The sequence below is a fragment of the Penicillium lagena genome (assembly GCF_028827675.1).
Source record: "Penicillium lagena strain IBT 129212 chromosome Unknown utg000002l_segment0_segment0, whole genome shotgun sequence".
NCBI classification, from domain to species: Eukaryota; Fungi; Ascomycota; class Eurotiomycetes; order Eurotiales; family Aspergillaceae; genus Penicillium; species Penicillium lagena.
Window position 1 is genome coordinate 5,656,718 of NW_026623223.1, and position 15,265 is coordinate 5,671,982.

The 15,265-nt window shown below is 47.9% G+C and overlaps 6 protein-coding genes across 6 annotated transcripts; 2 read left to right on the forward strand and 4 right to left on the reverse strand.

Annotated features, from left to right (window-relative positions):
• Window positions 1-195: 195 nt before the first annotated feature.
• Window positions 196-1,477, reverse strand: N7510_005145 (CAZyme family GT32; the record flags this gene model as incomplete). Its single annotated transcript, XM_056977071.1, has 2 exons — window positions 196-1,044; window positions 1,106-1,477. The coding sequence occupies 2 exons, from the start codon at window positions 1,475-1,477 to the stop codon at window positions 196-198; spliced, it is 1,221 nt and encodes a 406-aa protein (XP_056837027.1).
• A 1,882-nt stretch (window positions 1,478-3,359) lies between these two features.
• On the reverse strand, window positions 3,360-5,306 carry N7510_005146 (uncharacterized protein; the record flags this gene model as incomplete). The annotated part of the gene is made up of 1 exon (XM_056977072.1): window positions 3,360-5,306. The coding sequence occupies one exon, from the start codon at window positions 5,304-5,306 to the stop codon at window positions 3,360-3,362; it is 1,947 nt and encodes a 648-aa protein (XP_056837028.1).
• A 1,819-nt stretch (window positions 5,307-7,125) lies between these two features.
• N7510_005147 (uncharacterized protein) lies at window positions 7,126-8,294 on the forward strand (the record flags this gene model as incomplete). Its single annotated transcript, XM_056977073.1, has 4 exons — window positions 7,126-7,662; window positions 7,735-7,927; window positions 7,980-8,093; window positions 8,152-8,294. The coding sequence occupies 4 exons, from the start codon at window positions 7,126-7,128 to the stop codon at window positions 8,292-8,294; spliced, it is 987 nt and encodes a 328-aa protein (XP_056837029.1).
• Window positions 8,295-9,086: 792 nt separating this feature from the next.
• On the reverse strand, window positions 9,087-10,304 carry N7510_005148 (zinc-binding alcohol dehydrogenase family protein; the record flags this gene model as incomplete). The annotated part of the gene is made up of 3 exons (XM_056977074.1): window positions 9,087-9,844; window positions 9,893-10,117; window positions 10,178-10,304. 3 exons carry the CDS (start codon window positions 10,302-10,304, stop codon window positions 9,087-9,089), a joined length of 1,110 nt encoding a protein of 369 aa, XP_056837030.1.
• Window positions 10,305-11,116: 812 nt separating this feature from the next.
• N7510_005149 (uncharacterized protein) lies at window positions 11,117-12,547 on the reverse strand (the record flags this gene model as incomplete). The annotated part of the gene is made up of 1 exon (XM_056977075.1): window positions 11,117-12,547. The coding sequence occupies one exon, from the start codon at window positions 12,545-12,547 to the stop codon at window positions 11,117-11,119; it is 1,431 nt and encodes a 476-aa protein (XP_056837031.1).
• Window positions 12,548-13,166: 619 nt separating this feature from the next.
• Window positions 13,167-14,388, forward strand: N7510_005150 (NAD(P)/FAD-dependent oxidoreductase; the record flags this gene model as incomplete). Its single annotated transcript, XM_056977076.1, has 2 exons — window positions 13,167-13,538; window positions 13,591-14,388. The coding sequence occupies 2 exons, from the start codon at window positions 13,167-13,169 to the stop codon at window positions 14,386-14,388; spliced, it is 1,170 nt and encodes a 389-aa protein (XP_056837032.1).
• Between the last annotated feature and the right edge of the window lie 877 nt (window positions 14,389-15,265).

The window sequence follows — 15,265 nt, forward strand, 5'->3', positions numbered from 1 at the left end:
TTGAATAAGTTCTTACCTAACTAAGTGGATTTAAGTATCTGCAGAATTACAATATTTTCATGTGAGATAAATTTTCGGTACGATGATAAAAATATCTGTCCACTTGCTCTCAAATCGGTACATACTATTGAGGGAGTTAAGATATCGTTCTAAGCAAATTCAGGTCAAAGCAGTAAGAAATTGTCGAGGTGTAACCTAATTAAAAATTTGGCTTAAGTATGGTGTTCTGCGGTGGCCTTTTTTCCAACTGCCACTAAAAAGATGGTTGATACACGCGTTCGGGCTATTGAAAGGAACCGAGCCACTGTGTCGCTGGCCATTCCCCCACGTGCTAACGGGTAGCACGCACAGCCCGCCCATCTCCTTGCCTGGAGCAGATTCGGAGGCATCGACACAGACCGGCTCCTGGATTCGGTGGAACGGTGCCCAAGTAACCCTCTTCGGGAGACTGTCGGTGTACTTCCTCTCTGCTTCCGCGGACTGCACGATTAGTGGGTGACTCTCTGGGAGAGTTTCCGAGAGCATATCCAGAATCGTATCGGTGAACACGCCGGGGCCTGTGATCTCATGCGTCGTCCTCTCATCGTAATGATCGTAAAACTCTCCAAATAGCCACTTCTGCCTGTCGAAATGTTGTTTCGTATGCGATAGCACCCGCACGATCACTTCGCGCAGCACCGGACTGAACCGCCGCGGCGCATACATCGTGTACTGGATGAACCCATACTTCCGAGACCCCTGCCATTGTTTTCCCATCTCGCGCGTAGCGAATGGCTCGTCCGATTCAACCCCTATGATCAGCGAGATTGGAGATTTGGGATTTTGTTGGACCGCCGGGTGTTGCAGCGATGGGCAGTCTCGGATGGGGAGTGCTGGGATGATATCTAGGTCTGCATAGTAGCCGCCATGATACCACAGCAGTAGATACCGGAGCAGGTCGGCGCGTAGGACTTCGTCCGGGTATGATTTCCACCAGTACTCTAAGTCCGGAACTAGGTTTAGGTTTGATTCGATGAACCAGTTCGCCCATTTGCTCAATACGACCTATGATAAAAAGAAAAGGTCAGCAGGGAGATCGATCGAAGTGACCAGAACCTCCGCTCACCTGAAAATCCCAGTCTGCATTTTTCTCCTGGAAATCATGCGAATGCGGGCCCCGGTTGTCTGTATTCTCCCCCGTGCCCAGCAGGATCTGCCATATTTTGTTCGTGGCCCCATTATCTCCGTGTTCCACAGCCACCTGCTCAATATACTTCAAGGCATCTCTCACTCGAGTCTCGTAGTCCACGTCCGGGCTATCGCGATAGGAGGAGTGCCATAAAAATTCCGGTTTGATGTCGGCTTGCGATATCGGACGAATATTCGACGATAGGAACGACTGAGAAAGGAGAAATGCAAGCACAATCACTAGGAGCAGGACATATCTGCGACGGTTCAGATAGGATCCCCACCCAGGCCGGGATCGATTCAACAGCATCGTCGGAACAAATTCGGGTAGCGATGAGGAGTCATTGCAGGTTTGTAAAATGTTGCCTAATTGTTTTTACGTGACGTAGCATTGATCACCACTTCTTACTCATGCGACTGGGGCTATTTGGGGTCCGTTGTGATGCCAAGCGACTCCAACTGCTGCGCCAAGGTTTCTAACGACTTTGGGCTTGGTGGAAATGGCCTGATAGGGTTAATTCGGGTGTGGATCTTAGGGCTTCAATGGCCAGGTGGTCCGTCACGTAAGTAGGCTATTCCCTATAGTCAAAATATGAACAACATCGGCGATACCAACCTATAGAGATTCATACAATATCTTACATTGAGTCTTTGGGCGCTGAAATCAATTTCGCTTATAGTTGCGATACGGATAAGCAGAGGTTGTTCCTAGCGTAACCCGATACGGATTAGGATTGTTCCGTGTGCGGGCCGGGAAACAACGGGGGAATCTGTTTTCGAAATCTACTGTACGGCATTCTTTTCCTTTCAATCCGCAACCGCTGTTCCCCTTCCTTCTTTGCTCAATCCAAGATTCGATGAACTTAAGGTTCAAGCCCGAATCATCATATCCGATTAGCTACTCTTGAAGGAAATCAAAATTCTGATGTTAGCAATCTGTAGGTCCGGAAAACTTTCCCCGCTCTTAAGACACAGACGTCTCACATCATCATGTCCATCGCGAGCTTTTAACTGCTGTCCTGTCTCTCTGAAAGATTCGCTGCGACGACATTCACCGATCATCTTTTCAGCAAGAGTTCTATGATATCCAAGTACCCATAAGACGCAGCCAATAAAGTGGGGTGTTTCCCAGGAGTGTTGTGTAGTTGACATCTAGGTGATCTGCTCAAAAAATAGATTCGCCACCTCAATATGGCCACTCAGGATCGCGGAAATAGGAGAGTAGTGCCAGATATATATATTGATATCCGCCATTTCGAGATCGATATGAACAAGTTGACCAACAGCTTCGACAATATGTTACGATTAAGGCTTCATAGAAGTATTCTAACTGATAATTTTGGTTCGAAATTGAAAAGATATGTGTTCAATTCACGTCGACCATGTGTCCTATCATTCGCCAATTTGTTCAGTTCTTCCTCGGCTAATTTTTGCGACGAAATTTCGAGTTGTACATTGAATAACCTCAAGTCGCTCCGGAAATGCATGCGCATAATATTGTATTTGCTAGAAGTTTCCGCTCACGGCGTCACTATTGGTCAAAAATGACGTTGAATGCCAAACAAAGGTTAAAGCAGAAAGTCTATGATCGAGCGGCCCGCGGTGATGCCACAACTGCCAATCCTGCCAGCGTCATATTTGGTGTAGGTTGTATGGATGAAAATGTATTGGATGCAATAGAAGATAGAAGTGGAAAAGTAGGAATGCTTACCAACAGAGGTAAAGCATTGTTCCAATTTAGCTTTCCGGTAGCGTTAGTGTTCTAAATAGTCGCAATTTCGTCTCTAGCACATGCAATTAGAGTGTGTTTGCTCTCTCCGATATTACGTAGAGATATCTCGGAAGTTGAAACTATTAAGCTATAGACATCGAGGTGTAATACACTTTGATTAAAGGACTATACCAAGTTTATACTACGGACTGTGAGGACGTAATGATTATTGTAGATGAAATAGGCATTTTAGTGGCGATGAATTCACTCTAATGCGGCAATAATCTAGTGAAAGCAATGACCAGGACGGTGCAGATCCGCCACTCCCGCGCCTTCTACCTCGAGACTTACCTCTGACTCGCCAACGGAGGCGGGGCTACGACAGGAAAAATCCTCCGCACGCCTACCACGGGAGGTAGTGGAATTTGGCTAATTGAGCATCTCTGGATCGATCCATGCGAATATACATCCTCTATAACCGTCACGGCTTCTCAGATATATTATAAGGCCAAAGCGGCCAACTACGCCAATCGTATTTGCCATTTTGGCTTAGCTCACCCCACGGCCACAGTTGGCGAATAATGGCCCGCATCTCTGCGGGCATGGCAGTTCCGCGACGCCCGTAATAACGCACTCGGTCCTCACGCCCAAGCTCGGCGATGCTCACATCACAATCCCAGTCGTCTCTTGGGCCGCGCTCAACAATCCAGGAACGATTCATCTCATTGACTACAGCTTGAAGCTCGTTTATCCGAGGCTTAACTGCGCCTTCATAGTGCAGTTTTAGTTCCTTAAGCTCGCAACTGCCAGATTCAGAGGAAGAGATGGCGAAGTAGATTGCGCGGGCCAGGTTCTCGTCGACGGCGTAATTAATTAGTACGTCGCGGAGGCATTTATTGTCGATGGTGAAACTGCGACCGCCATCCATCAGACCCTTTCTTTGGAATGTCCATCGGCCGGAGCAAGGCGGGAAGATCTTAGCGGGAAGATCGTGCGTCTCTGTGTCACAGTGCTCTTCAGAGGTCCTGGTCGATTGTGCTTTGGCGGCATTCCAATATCCTCCCCGGTCGAGGATAAGTGTCAAGTCTTTGAGCATTGGCAAGGTCCCTAAAGCGGTATACTTTGCCACTTCAACTGCATCACCCTGCGATCGTTTGATCATAATCCCAAGTTTCCGCAGCAATGGACATGTGCAAACAATCTGCCGGACTTGAGTGATATTGAATGGTTCTCTTGGGAGCCACAACGCCTTCAATGTCGGACCGTGGTATTGCAATACTCGCTCCAAGGCAATGTGTGTACCAGGAAGCCCCAAGGAGGTCAGTCGTGGCAAACTCAAGATCAACCTCTCTGCAGACTTCCAATACGTCTCGGAATATGGTGGATCATCATAAGGCTTATCAATCTGCAAAATAAATACCTCGAGCGATAAAAATCGACAAGTCGTCGCAAGATACTCCAGTACCATTTGGTCAAGAGCACCTCGTAACTTCAGTGTGCGCAAGTCAGCATAGTTGGAAAGTATATCCTTCAATTGCGGGCTGAGTCGAGCGGGAGCCCCACGAAACTTGACATCCAGGTGTTTCAGCGACCTGTACTCTACCTTGGTCTCGAATGCATGAGGAAGAGGATACCCTTGCCAGTCGTCACGGTACTCGGAGGCTGTGACCAGTGTGGTGAGATTTGGCGCCAATCCCGCGGCTAGGCGATGGACAGAGTCGTATGTGAAGTCCATCGGGCTACCAGACCCGAACTGAGAAAGGGAAGTGGCGTTGACGCTGTAGAGGAGTGGCGAGGTCGCCAGCTCCAGCTCATATGTCTCTATGGTGGTCCAGTCCAGGCTGGTTAATTTGAACGTGTCCAGATGAAGGCGACATTGCGGATGGTGCTTCTGAAGAGCGCGTAGAAGGCAAGGTGGGAACTGAAAAGGACACTTGGAGACGACATCCGCGAGCCGCGGCAGGTCGGCCATCAGCTGGGCGAGCGGTTTGCAAACCTCATCATTAAGCGATCTAAATTGCGTGAAAGCCTCAGCTAGGTATGCGCCCCTTTCATTCCATGGTCCAACAACGTTCTCGCAATCTTTGCCACGTGCGTCCTCGGTAAAAATCACTGGGCTCTTCCAGCAAATACCCTCGGTCGGTGGGGAATCTTCAGCGCCACGACCGTCTAGAACAATGCACTGAACAAGGTGAAATGTGTCCGCTTGTTGGAGCAGGTGGCGATAGCGGTGTACATCTTCTTGGAGAAACTGTGCATTGACAATGGTGAATTTGACGCTGCTGAAGAGGAATACGACAGCGGCTTGGTGGAATTGCTTGCTCACGAGGGCAAAGGCGGGCACACTCTTGTGGTGCGATCTAGATAGCTCATTGCAGATGACCGCGAAGATCTCAGGTGGGAGGTTCGAAAAAGAAGCGGATGTCATATGTGCCAAGATTGATCGAAGAGGAAGATCCAAGCTGTGAACTCTTGCTGTTGCAAAGGACAGGATAAGCGAACGGGTGCCTCCTGAATTGCTAACGTAATCTACATGCGAGCCGTCCACTGTTAGAACTATTGTACCGTAATGTATGCACTTGTGAAACATGATTCAGCGGTAAGAGATGCCTCAAAGCGGCCCTATTGATGAGCGGGCTGAAGGAGAAACACCAAGACACGGGAAACCAAGACCCTAAGCAGTCACAGCGGTAGACAATATATAAATTTTCGGGACTGTGAAAAGCTCCATCTCCATTCGCCATAACGCTGTACTACCACTGGTTATTTGGTAAATTCCATGTATACTTCGAACAAACTGACATACCACACCGGTATAGGATTTTTTCCACAGAAAAGTGTCCTTTCTTGTGTGACACTTGGTTTCCCGTTACGCGACCGCTCACCCTTAGTCCTCAACTAGAAGTAGATCCGCCATCTCTTCGGCATCTAGATGTGCACCGTGCCGTTGCGCTTAACATTGGCCTGAGCGATGCAGGGGGATATATTGAGAGGGTTCTTTGAGATATGGAGAAATTGGGTGCCGGAGAAGATGTGTGGTTAAATACCCTATGTCTGCGTTAATGTCACAGACTTCTACATAGGCTTAATCGGTTCGATGTTATCAATGTGACTAAGACCTTATACATTCTATACAGTATCTATGGATGTTGTCAAAATCCCAAATACTGTGCGGCGTGCAACAATATCCACAAAAGGAACAGTTCCAGTCAAGCGGTGAGATTAGTTCTGAATTTCGCAGTAGTAGCTGCGCTACATCTCTACGACCAGGCCAGCGTGCCAGAAGTGTCCCTCTATGCTTTTCCTCTTGCACCAACGACGTCAACACATCACTCAAGGAAGTTATTGAACCATTAATCCGGAGTTTTTTCGTAGGATTGCCAATTCCGCTGTATGAAGGCCTTGGGTCCAGCCAAGAAACGCTCCATAATCTTCAAGTATGGGGAATATGGACGCAAATACACCTGCTTTACGCCGGCTTCTGAGCAGGAAAGCAGCGAACTTCAAGAAGGACGCACCAGAAAGTCGGGATACATTAAGGTTATCCTTTCTGTTTTCGCTGTGGCTATGCCATGTGCCGTGTTGCCTTATGCGTTTGGCTTAGTAAATGCCCTATTTTTACAGTTTCCCACCACGGTGCATGTAGTCTCGGGAGATTCGGCTCCCATCATGAAATTGTAGTGCAACAGGCTAAACACCGCTACTAGTAGTGACTGACTCTTTGTCTCAGTCTTTCAAGTCAAATTTTGTTTGAGTTTAAAAAAGAATTACGGAGATGATATTTTACTGAGAAGTGGTTCTTGAAAAGATTCGAATAAGGCACAGAGCGGTCGCTGTTCATTTCTTTTAGTTTCTCTCCAGGTTCCATTACGTTGCAATTTTGGGCCCAGCGGTCCCCTTTAGAACCATCGTACAATAGACCGGAATGTGATAAGCACTGGCTACAGACACTTGCTAGAATCCAAGAAGATGACGATCGGAATAAAATATTTTTTGACAAATCATAATTGAAATGTCGAGATACAACATAACGTCATATCGGAGTTTCGACGGCCATAAGCGGCTAAGTCCGCAAGTTTTCGGAGACATCAAGAAGTGCTGCAGCTAAGCTCCCTCCGTATTTCAATTTCTCAGCAACCACGGCAAAACAAGCCGCCGAATAGATCCAGGGAACGGCATATAAGGCCAAGAAATTCCACATCTTTAATTTGAACTAAAAAGAAAATCATCAGATCAAGACTGTCAATATGTCCGCATATAACGCCAAAACCACCGCCACGGGCCTAGTCACCAACTATACCTCCCTCATAAAAGGCAAAACTATCCTCGCAACAGGCGTCACGCCAGGAACATTAGGCGGCTTCTACGTGCAATCTATAGCATTTGCCAAACCAGAACATATTATCCTAGCCGGCCGCAATTCCATCAAACTCGAACAATGCGCCGCAGAAATCACCGCCAAGAATCCCGAAGTCAAAGTCCACACTTTGCAAGTTGATTTCAGCTCTCTAAAGAACGCAAGAGAGGCCGCGAAGCAAGTTAATAGCTGGGATGATATTCCCGTTATCGACGTCCTAGTCAACAACGCAGGCATCATGGCTGTGGAGTATAAGCTCTCGGAGGATGGTGTCGAGTCGCAGTTTGCGACTAACCATCTGGGCCCGTTCCTTTTTACGAACCTCATTTTGGGAAAGGTGTTAAAATCGGAGGCTCCACGGGTGGTTATGATTTCTAGTGATGGACATCGGTTGAGTCCGATTCGGTTCTATGATTATAACTTTGATGTGAGTTCGAAGTTGCTGGATATTGACTTTCTGCAAATTGAGAGTGCGGATGTGGATGCTGATATCTTCTAGGAGGGCAAGACGTACAATAAGTGGTTAGCATACGGCCAATCTAAAACGGCCAATATGTTGATGGCACTTTCATTGGCTACTAAGTTGAGTGTCAAGTATGGGTTGCAGGCTTTTAGTCTGCATCCAGGTGTTATTCTTACCACGAGTTTGGGGGATCATTTGGATTGGGAGAACACTGATATGGAGGGACTGTGTAAGTTGTTTGCGATATTGTTGATTTATAGTGAGCTAACTTTTGCTTTTAGTAAGCGTTGATAAGTTGCAGGGTAATCCTGAAGGCTGGAAGGGTTTTAGTCCTAAGACGCTAGACCAAGGTGTTGCGACGCATGTGTATGCTTCGTTTGATCCTTCGCTGAAAGGTTTGCTATCGATCGTATTGAAAAGCAGGCTTGGAGGCTAACTAGTGATTCATTCTAGCAAATAACGGCGCTTATCTCATCGACACGCATGTGGCTGATCCACTCGAAGATACAGTGAAGGCGTGGGCGACCAGTAACTTCGAAGCCGAAAGACTGTGGAGGCTAAGCGAGACTCTGGTTGGTCAAACATTTGCCTACTAGACCTACATGTACAGATACCTAGAAAATAACTTTTGAATCAAACCGATGCAAATCAAATCGAAGTCCCACAAACTCATCTATTGTATGTGACCAGCCTGGGATGGCGTCCCTGAATTGTGCCTGAGGCAGCACGTGATATGGCTGCTGTAAATAGTAAGAACTCTCTTCGTTTCTTTTCCTTCTTCTTCTTCTTCCCTTCTCCAACTTGGAAGTCCCGTCATACATATCACATCAATTTGACTTCTTCATCGTTTTCTCTTCTGATCTGGCTGCCGGTCACATTGGATGGGATCTTTGATACCTGCGGCCAGTATGGTTACATTTGGTACCTCTGCTCCTCATACCATGCTTCGGTCAATCGACCCATGGTGACCAAGTTCTTTGCGAAGAACCTCGTGAATTTAACTATGTGCAGGACTACCCGTCCGCTCTGGAAGGCCTCACCCTGACGGAATAATATTACTTTGTATAAAGCCACCTTCTTGGTGACGTTTTGAAACTGCGACCGGGTGGCCGATCCTCGGCCTTAAACTGTGAATTTTTGATAAAGCGCGCTGTTGGAGCACCTGTATTCAAGGTAATGTCCTGTCGGCTTAATACGCCCTATTCATGTATTAGAGTTAGACCTATATCTATAATACTGGGTTGAGACCCACGTAACTCCAAGAAAAATACAATTACCATACATGCTATATTGTGAGGCGCGCGATACGTATTACCACGCAGACGCGGCGTTTCCCGAAGAGTAGTAAACAAAATTTCCTTATATTAATTGTGCGATAGTCAACCCGCCTATGTACTTTCTTTGTTGACTACATCATAATTTTCAAGCACACGATAGACATATTTGACCCCCTTCGCTTCACCACGCTCCAACTTTCGTAGGCCGAGTTCAACACCATCCAGACCGCCTGGAATGACCTCGTAAGGATGTCCTTCAAATTCACCCTTCGAGAGTAACCAAGAGATGTATCTAAAAAAAACGTAGGAAAAATCCACATCGGCTTTGACAGATTCTTTATCGGTTGGTTGCCTCGGCATTGAGTCGAGGAACGCTCCCGAGTGAGCTGATCCAACAAAGCTATAGCTGATTTGAACATGAGAGGGAATTTCAGATTGATCATACTTCTCACTTGCTTGAACGACTGAGAGGACACCACCTGACATCATCTGTGACACTGCTACCCATGACTTTTTCTCACAGATAGCATCGAGGGCATGAAAAGCTTCAAGACCTTTTAACGCCATTTTCACGCCGGATTGCATAGCTTGGGTACCATTACGATGGTCCACTAATGCGTCACCTTTACTGGCGTCCAAGAATTTATCAACGTAGTGAAAGGATCCACCTGCAATAGCAATAATCGGGTGGATATTAGAGAGCCGAGCCAGCTTGATGGCGAAGGTGCCCAGGGCCGAGGAGGCACCATATACAATCAAGGGTAGAGGACCTGCATCGGAGCTGCGCTTCATCCATGGCGCAGGAAGGTTTTGACGACGAAAGAGAGGAAGTGCGGCAGCAAGAGCTGTCAGTGGAATCGTTGACGCAGCTATCACACAGTTAGAATCCAGTTGTAGGCGTGTTTGCTGTGACGAACATTCAAAGCTAATCCAATCGGGTATGTGAAAAACTGTCGTGGCTGGTGCCAGGGCATATTCCGCATATGTTCCCCCAGATGTCATCATGACGTGGAATGCCGCAACCCGATCGCCTCGTCGGAATTGTCCAGATGACCGTACTGAGCTTCCCAGATCCTCAACAAACCCAGCAGCGTCATCACCACTATTCCCTGAGAGCCCAGTAGAGATGACATGCTTGTAGTCTGAAAAACGAGTCTTAGAAAGATTTTTATCTCCTGATGTTGTGATTCCCTGAAACTCACCTTTAGGATTGCTTGCTGCCACAACGACACGGATGAGAATTTGGTCATCAGTAGGCTTGGGAACCGGTACTTCATGGACATGTGCTGTGATGAGAGGCCTCGTAGGTGAAACAACAACTTCTTTCATCGTGAACTTAAGATCGTGAGTAAATATAGCTATTTAGTGCTGCCATTTCTAAACAGACAAATTGAGTTCGCAAAAAGCGTTGAATGAATGGTGTTTTATAGATGCATCCCGGAGGTCTCAAGACCGGCTCTAGGACTTTGCCATTTGTGAGATTGATCATCTATGCTATCTCGGCTTCTGAAAGCTCCGAATGATTTGTCAGTTCCGCCATGGGTAACTAACATAGTTCCCACCCGAGCCGCGTACCTACCGCTCCACCCTATTTTGAATCCTGCAAATAATTTACCACTCAACACCGGCATGATCTTACCATCGGGCTAGTTCAAGTTCATGCATCTAGTCCATTTGTGGCCAGCTTTCGGGCGTTTTGAACAGCTCAGTGAGGCTCACTGATTGGTTGATTCAGTTGATTCGATAGCCCCTGCCGCAATAGTAATCCCAAACACGTCCTCTGAATGGCCTAATTCTCAGAGAAATTAGGAAGCAAGGTTAGCCTCGCTGGTGAGAACGAATGGACAAGCACTCGGCGTCTCGTCTCCATCATCTGCATACTAGCGACTCCGCTTCTTTCCATCGATCTTGATTCCTATATGTCTACGCAAGGTTGGATATTCCAATCAGGGTAGATAGATTGTCCTCTCCGAGCTTTAGCTGTCCTTTCCATTATTTGGTCTGACTTGTCATCCGCGTAGGGGCGGACATGGTTGCAGCAACACTAACTCTATCGAGGCTGGGCCATTTGCACCACCCGCATGCACTTTTGTCCCAATCCCAGTATTGATCTTAGCCCGTGAGAAAATGCGAGGGCGATACTACAATCCGACTTCCTCCAACGGCCACTGTAACCATGGTCGCCACTGTTCATCTAACTGACCGTAAATGCGAGTGATCAGTCTCTTACTATAACCATTCATGTACCAGGAACCCTCGAGCGGTAGAAGCAATATGCAATAATGCGCCAACAATATAAGCGCGACGGGATGCCTCTGTTTCACAAGCTCTAGGTAAGCATCCGGAACTCGCGCCGCCCAAACATTTAATGCTACACACAACGAGTAGTTCTTCCGCGCTTGGGCTTCGTGTACCTTGGAAAAAGCACTCGAGAGGAGAGTCAGCGCCGATAGCAGGGTGGAGTGATCAACTTCAAATGGCTCGTCTGCTTGTTTTGCTGCGTCAGGATTGATTATATTGAAGAGCTCGTAGAGTCGTGGGTCACAATAGGACTTGGCGGAGACTGCGCTTCGGTGATCATCTTCGGCGATCATCAAGGTAATGGGGAGCGTTCGGATGTAGCCCTCTACTGGTTTGAATATGTGGCAAGTGCCCCGGATAACCTGCAGCCAGTCCGGAAATGGGTCGTTACGCCCTTGTACGAGCAGGAGGTCGCAGTTATCGTCATCCTGCGATGCGGCCAAGCAGTGCATTATGAGAAGCTGCGTAAAGGCTAAAAGCGAGACGCAGTTGTCGACAGTGGGATGCTGCACCGCGGAGCGGAAGCATGGGAGGGCAATGTTCTGGTGGTGGGCTGCTAAGAGACGGTACCGTTGACGCCTTGAGGGGTTGAGAAATGCGAGGTGCAACGCCGAATAGGAGAGAATGCCGTGTTTGAGGAAAGCATGCCTGGGAAATACGTCTGGTGGCGTTGTATCCCAATCGAGCGTATTAGTTATGTCGAATGCGAATTCGCGGGATAAAGAGGCTTGGAAGTGCTTGAGGAGCTTGACTTCTTGAAGGCCGCAGCTTGGCGAGGTCGTGGGGGAAGTGACCTCCTTGTTTTCGACAGTTGCGTGTTGTTCAGGAGGAGTGTGTCTTTGCGACTCGTACACTACAAAGTATCTCAACTTGTTGCCCCGGAAAAAGGTCTGCAGCCGAACTGGTCGGCCCTTGAGATCCGCCACTGTAACTCCACGATGCTTGATATTGCAGTGCATCTTCATCCGCTTCCCTGAGGCACAGAGGTGGTGACAACCGCTGGCCTCACAGGCAAGGCCATCGATGACGGGCAAGAAAGGGACAGGGCCCTCGTCAGCCCCAGGAAGAACGACATGGTCCGGTTCGGCGAGATTAAGCTGATCGGTATAATTGAAGTACCTCTGCCGGCGAGACCGATATATCTTGTGTATCTCCTTCAGGTGGCGAGAAATGGCAGAAGGCTGGATCGCATATTGGCACGCCTTACATATGAGCACGCGATGCTGCGGTATGTAGTGTAACAGCTCGGTCGGCTCGGTTGGAGCAGTCATGTTGTCATGCAGCTATTCAACTCTGAGTATTCTAGATGGAGCGAGTGATTGGAGAAGAGAGGAGGAAGTACGACGGGTGCCATTCCAGATCTGCAGGTCCAGCTTCATTTGGTCGGAGTGGGTCCTGACGGAGCACAGAACGGTGCCGTGCCGGACAGTCATTGGTGGGCATTGTTAGCGTCACAGAGCGGTGGCATCGCGGCGCCACGGCATCTCCTGTCTAAGATTACGTCCAAGGTTGGCATTATGGGACCTATTGCAAGTTATCTGACGTCGTTCCCTTATGCCTAATCGAGGCAATTCATCGGTGCCGTGCTCACTTCGGCATCGGCATACGCTCCCACCAGACCCTTTACATACGGAGCGCGGTTGTATTTACGACATTCTAGACTCTTTTCGTATAATTATTAATACTCCGTGCTGCTGAACGAGATTGCTAATCATGAATTACTTATAAGATAACTAGACGAGTTTTCGCCCCCTGGCCGATGTTCATATAGCTGCCTTCTCGCCTAAATATTCTTCTTTCACTTTGCCATTTGATAGACCACCACAAGTTTCAATCCAGTCGTCAAGACCTCCACAATCTCCCTTTCTTCTGCCTTCTCGACAGGACGCCATGCACAGCATTGTTATCCTCGGCGGGAACTTCGCCGGCATTAGCACCGCGCAGTACCTACTTAAGCGCGTCTTGCCCTTAGTCAACAACGAAAGTTCGCACCACAAAGTTACGCTCGTGTCACCGTCCGCTCACACCTTCTTCAAAGTAGCAGTCCCGCGTGTCTTGGTATCGGACAAGGTCTCGAACCACATGCCATTTGCTTCCATTCCCGACGCTTTTCTCCAGTACAACTCGGACGAATTCATTTTTATCCAAGGCGAGGCGGTCAGAATAGACGAGACGGCTAAGACCGTGTCCATCAAGAACGTTGGGACTATGAACCGCTTGATTGGATATGATTCTTTAGTCATTGCTACAGGCACTACAAGCGTAAGAATTCTCAACATCTTGTCCCCTTTTCTATACTGACAACAGCACACAGGCTAGTGCAGTATGGACGCTGCATGGCAATCACGATATGACGCTTTCAGCATTTCAGGACATCCAAAACCGACTTCCGACCTCGAAAACAATCCTCATAGCAGGAGGTGGTCCCGTGGGCGTCGAAACAGCGGGCGAAATAGCAAGCCAACATGAGGACAAAGAAGTCATTCTCCTCTCTGGAGGAGCGCGTCTGCTGCCGAGGTTGCAGAATGAAAAGATGGCGACAAGGGCAGAACAACAGTTAGCAGCACTGAACGTGCAGACATTACATGGTATTCGCGTCAAATGTTCAACAGTGGCGGCCAATAAAATGTCATTGGTGTTGAGCGACGGCACCACCAGGTCTGTCGACTTGTATATTGACGCAACGGGCGGCATACCAAATACCGGCTTTCTACCGCCATCGTGGCTTGACGGCAGCAAACACGTCATCGTCAACGGGACTACGCTTCGCGCCACCAACGCCCCTGAAGGTGTGTATGCGATAGGAGACGTAGCGTCTTATTCTAAAGGAGGCATCCCAGACGCCGTTTGGCCTGTTCCCGCTCTCGGATATTCCATCTGGTCCGACCTACACGTGGCTACGATTATGGATGGGTCTGTCAAGGCGGACGCACCGCAATTAAAGGAGGCAAAGTACAAGCAGATTCAGACGGACATGAGTATTGTTCCCATAGGACCATCCGGTGGTGTTGGGGCGCTGTTTGGGTGGGCTGTTCCGAGCTGGTTAGTGTGGCTGTTGAAATCAAGGACATTTATGGTGGAGAATGCGCCCAATGTAGCTACTGGTTATTAGATGGCATACTTGGATTGGATGTAGAACGAATAATTTTTGCTTACAAGCTGATTTATAATATGTAACGAAAGTTAAGAAAACGAAGAAGAGACAGAGGAAAAGTCTCTCCTTATTTACAGCAGTCTTTGTCCTGTGTCACCTGTCAACGCAGTCCAAAACGCAGTCTTCAAACGCAGTTCATCACGCGCAGTCCTGTCATGTCTGGTCAAATTTGGTTTAAAGAAGAGTCTTTAAAGCAATCTGGACACCCCAAAAGTTCTTGATGAAAATGATCGTCAAAGAATACTCCAGAAGATACATGAAGACCTCGAGTCACGTATGATGGTTAGTGGTAAGTGCAATAAGACTCAATTCCTCGACTTCTCTGTGTCGAGGGTCTTAAGAAGTAGCGGGTTATGAAAAGACCATATCTTACACCCGAGACTGCCGCTTAACGCCTTGCGTGGGCAGATAAATATTCTGGCCATACAAAAGAGAAGTTTGACCGCGTCTTTTTCTCTGACGAATATACGATCGAGCGTGGTATCAGACTTCGACCAGATGTTTCTTTTATCCGCTCAAGAGACGAACCAATTCAAGGCGAAGTCAAACCTACTCCATATAAGGGCTACCAAAATCTGCCCGCGCACATTTGGCCTTAGTTGCTGTATTTGATCTGGACATGAAGCAATTTGATGCTGTCAATGCATTTCTGAATAGCACGATTAATGATGATGTCTATACTAGAATGCCAGAGGGATTCACGAATCCATAGGGTTCCGAAATGATTTGGAAATTCAGAAGAGACCTATATAGATTGCGCAAATCCCCTTGTCTTTGCCAGAAAGAAACAACTAAAGTCCTCTTGAAGCTCAATCTCCAGCCCATTTCGGAATGT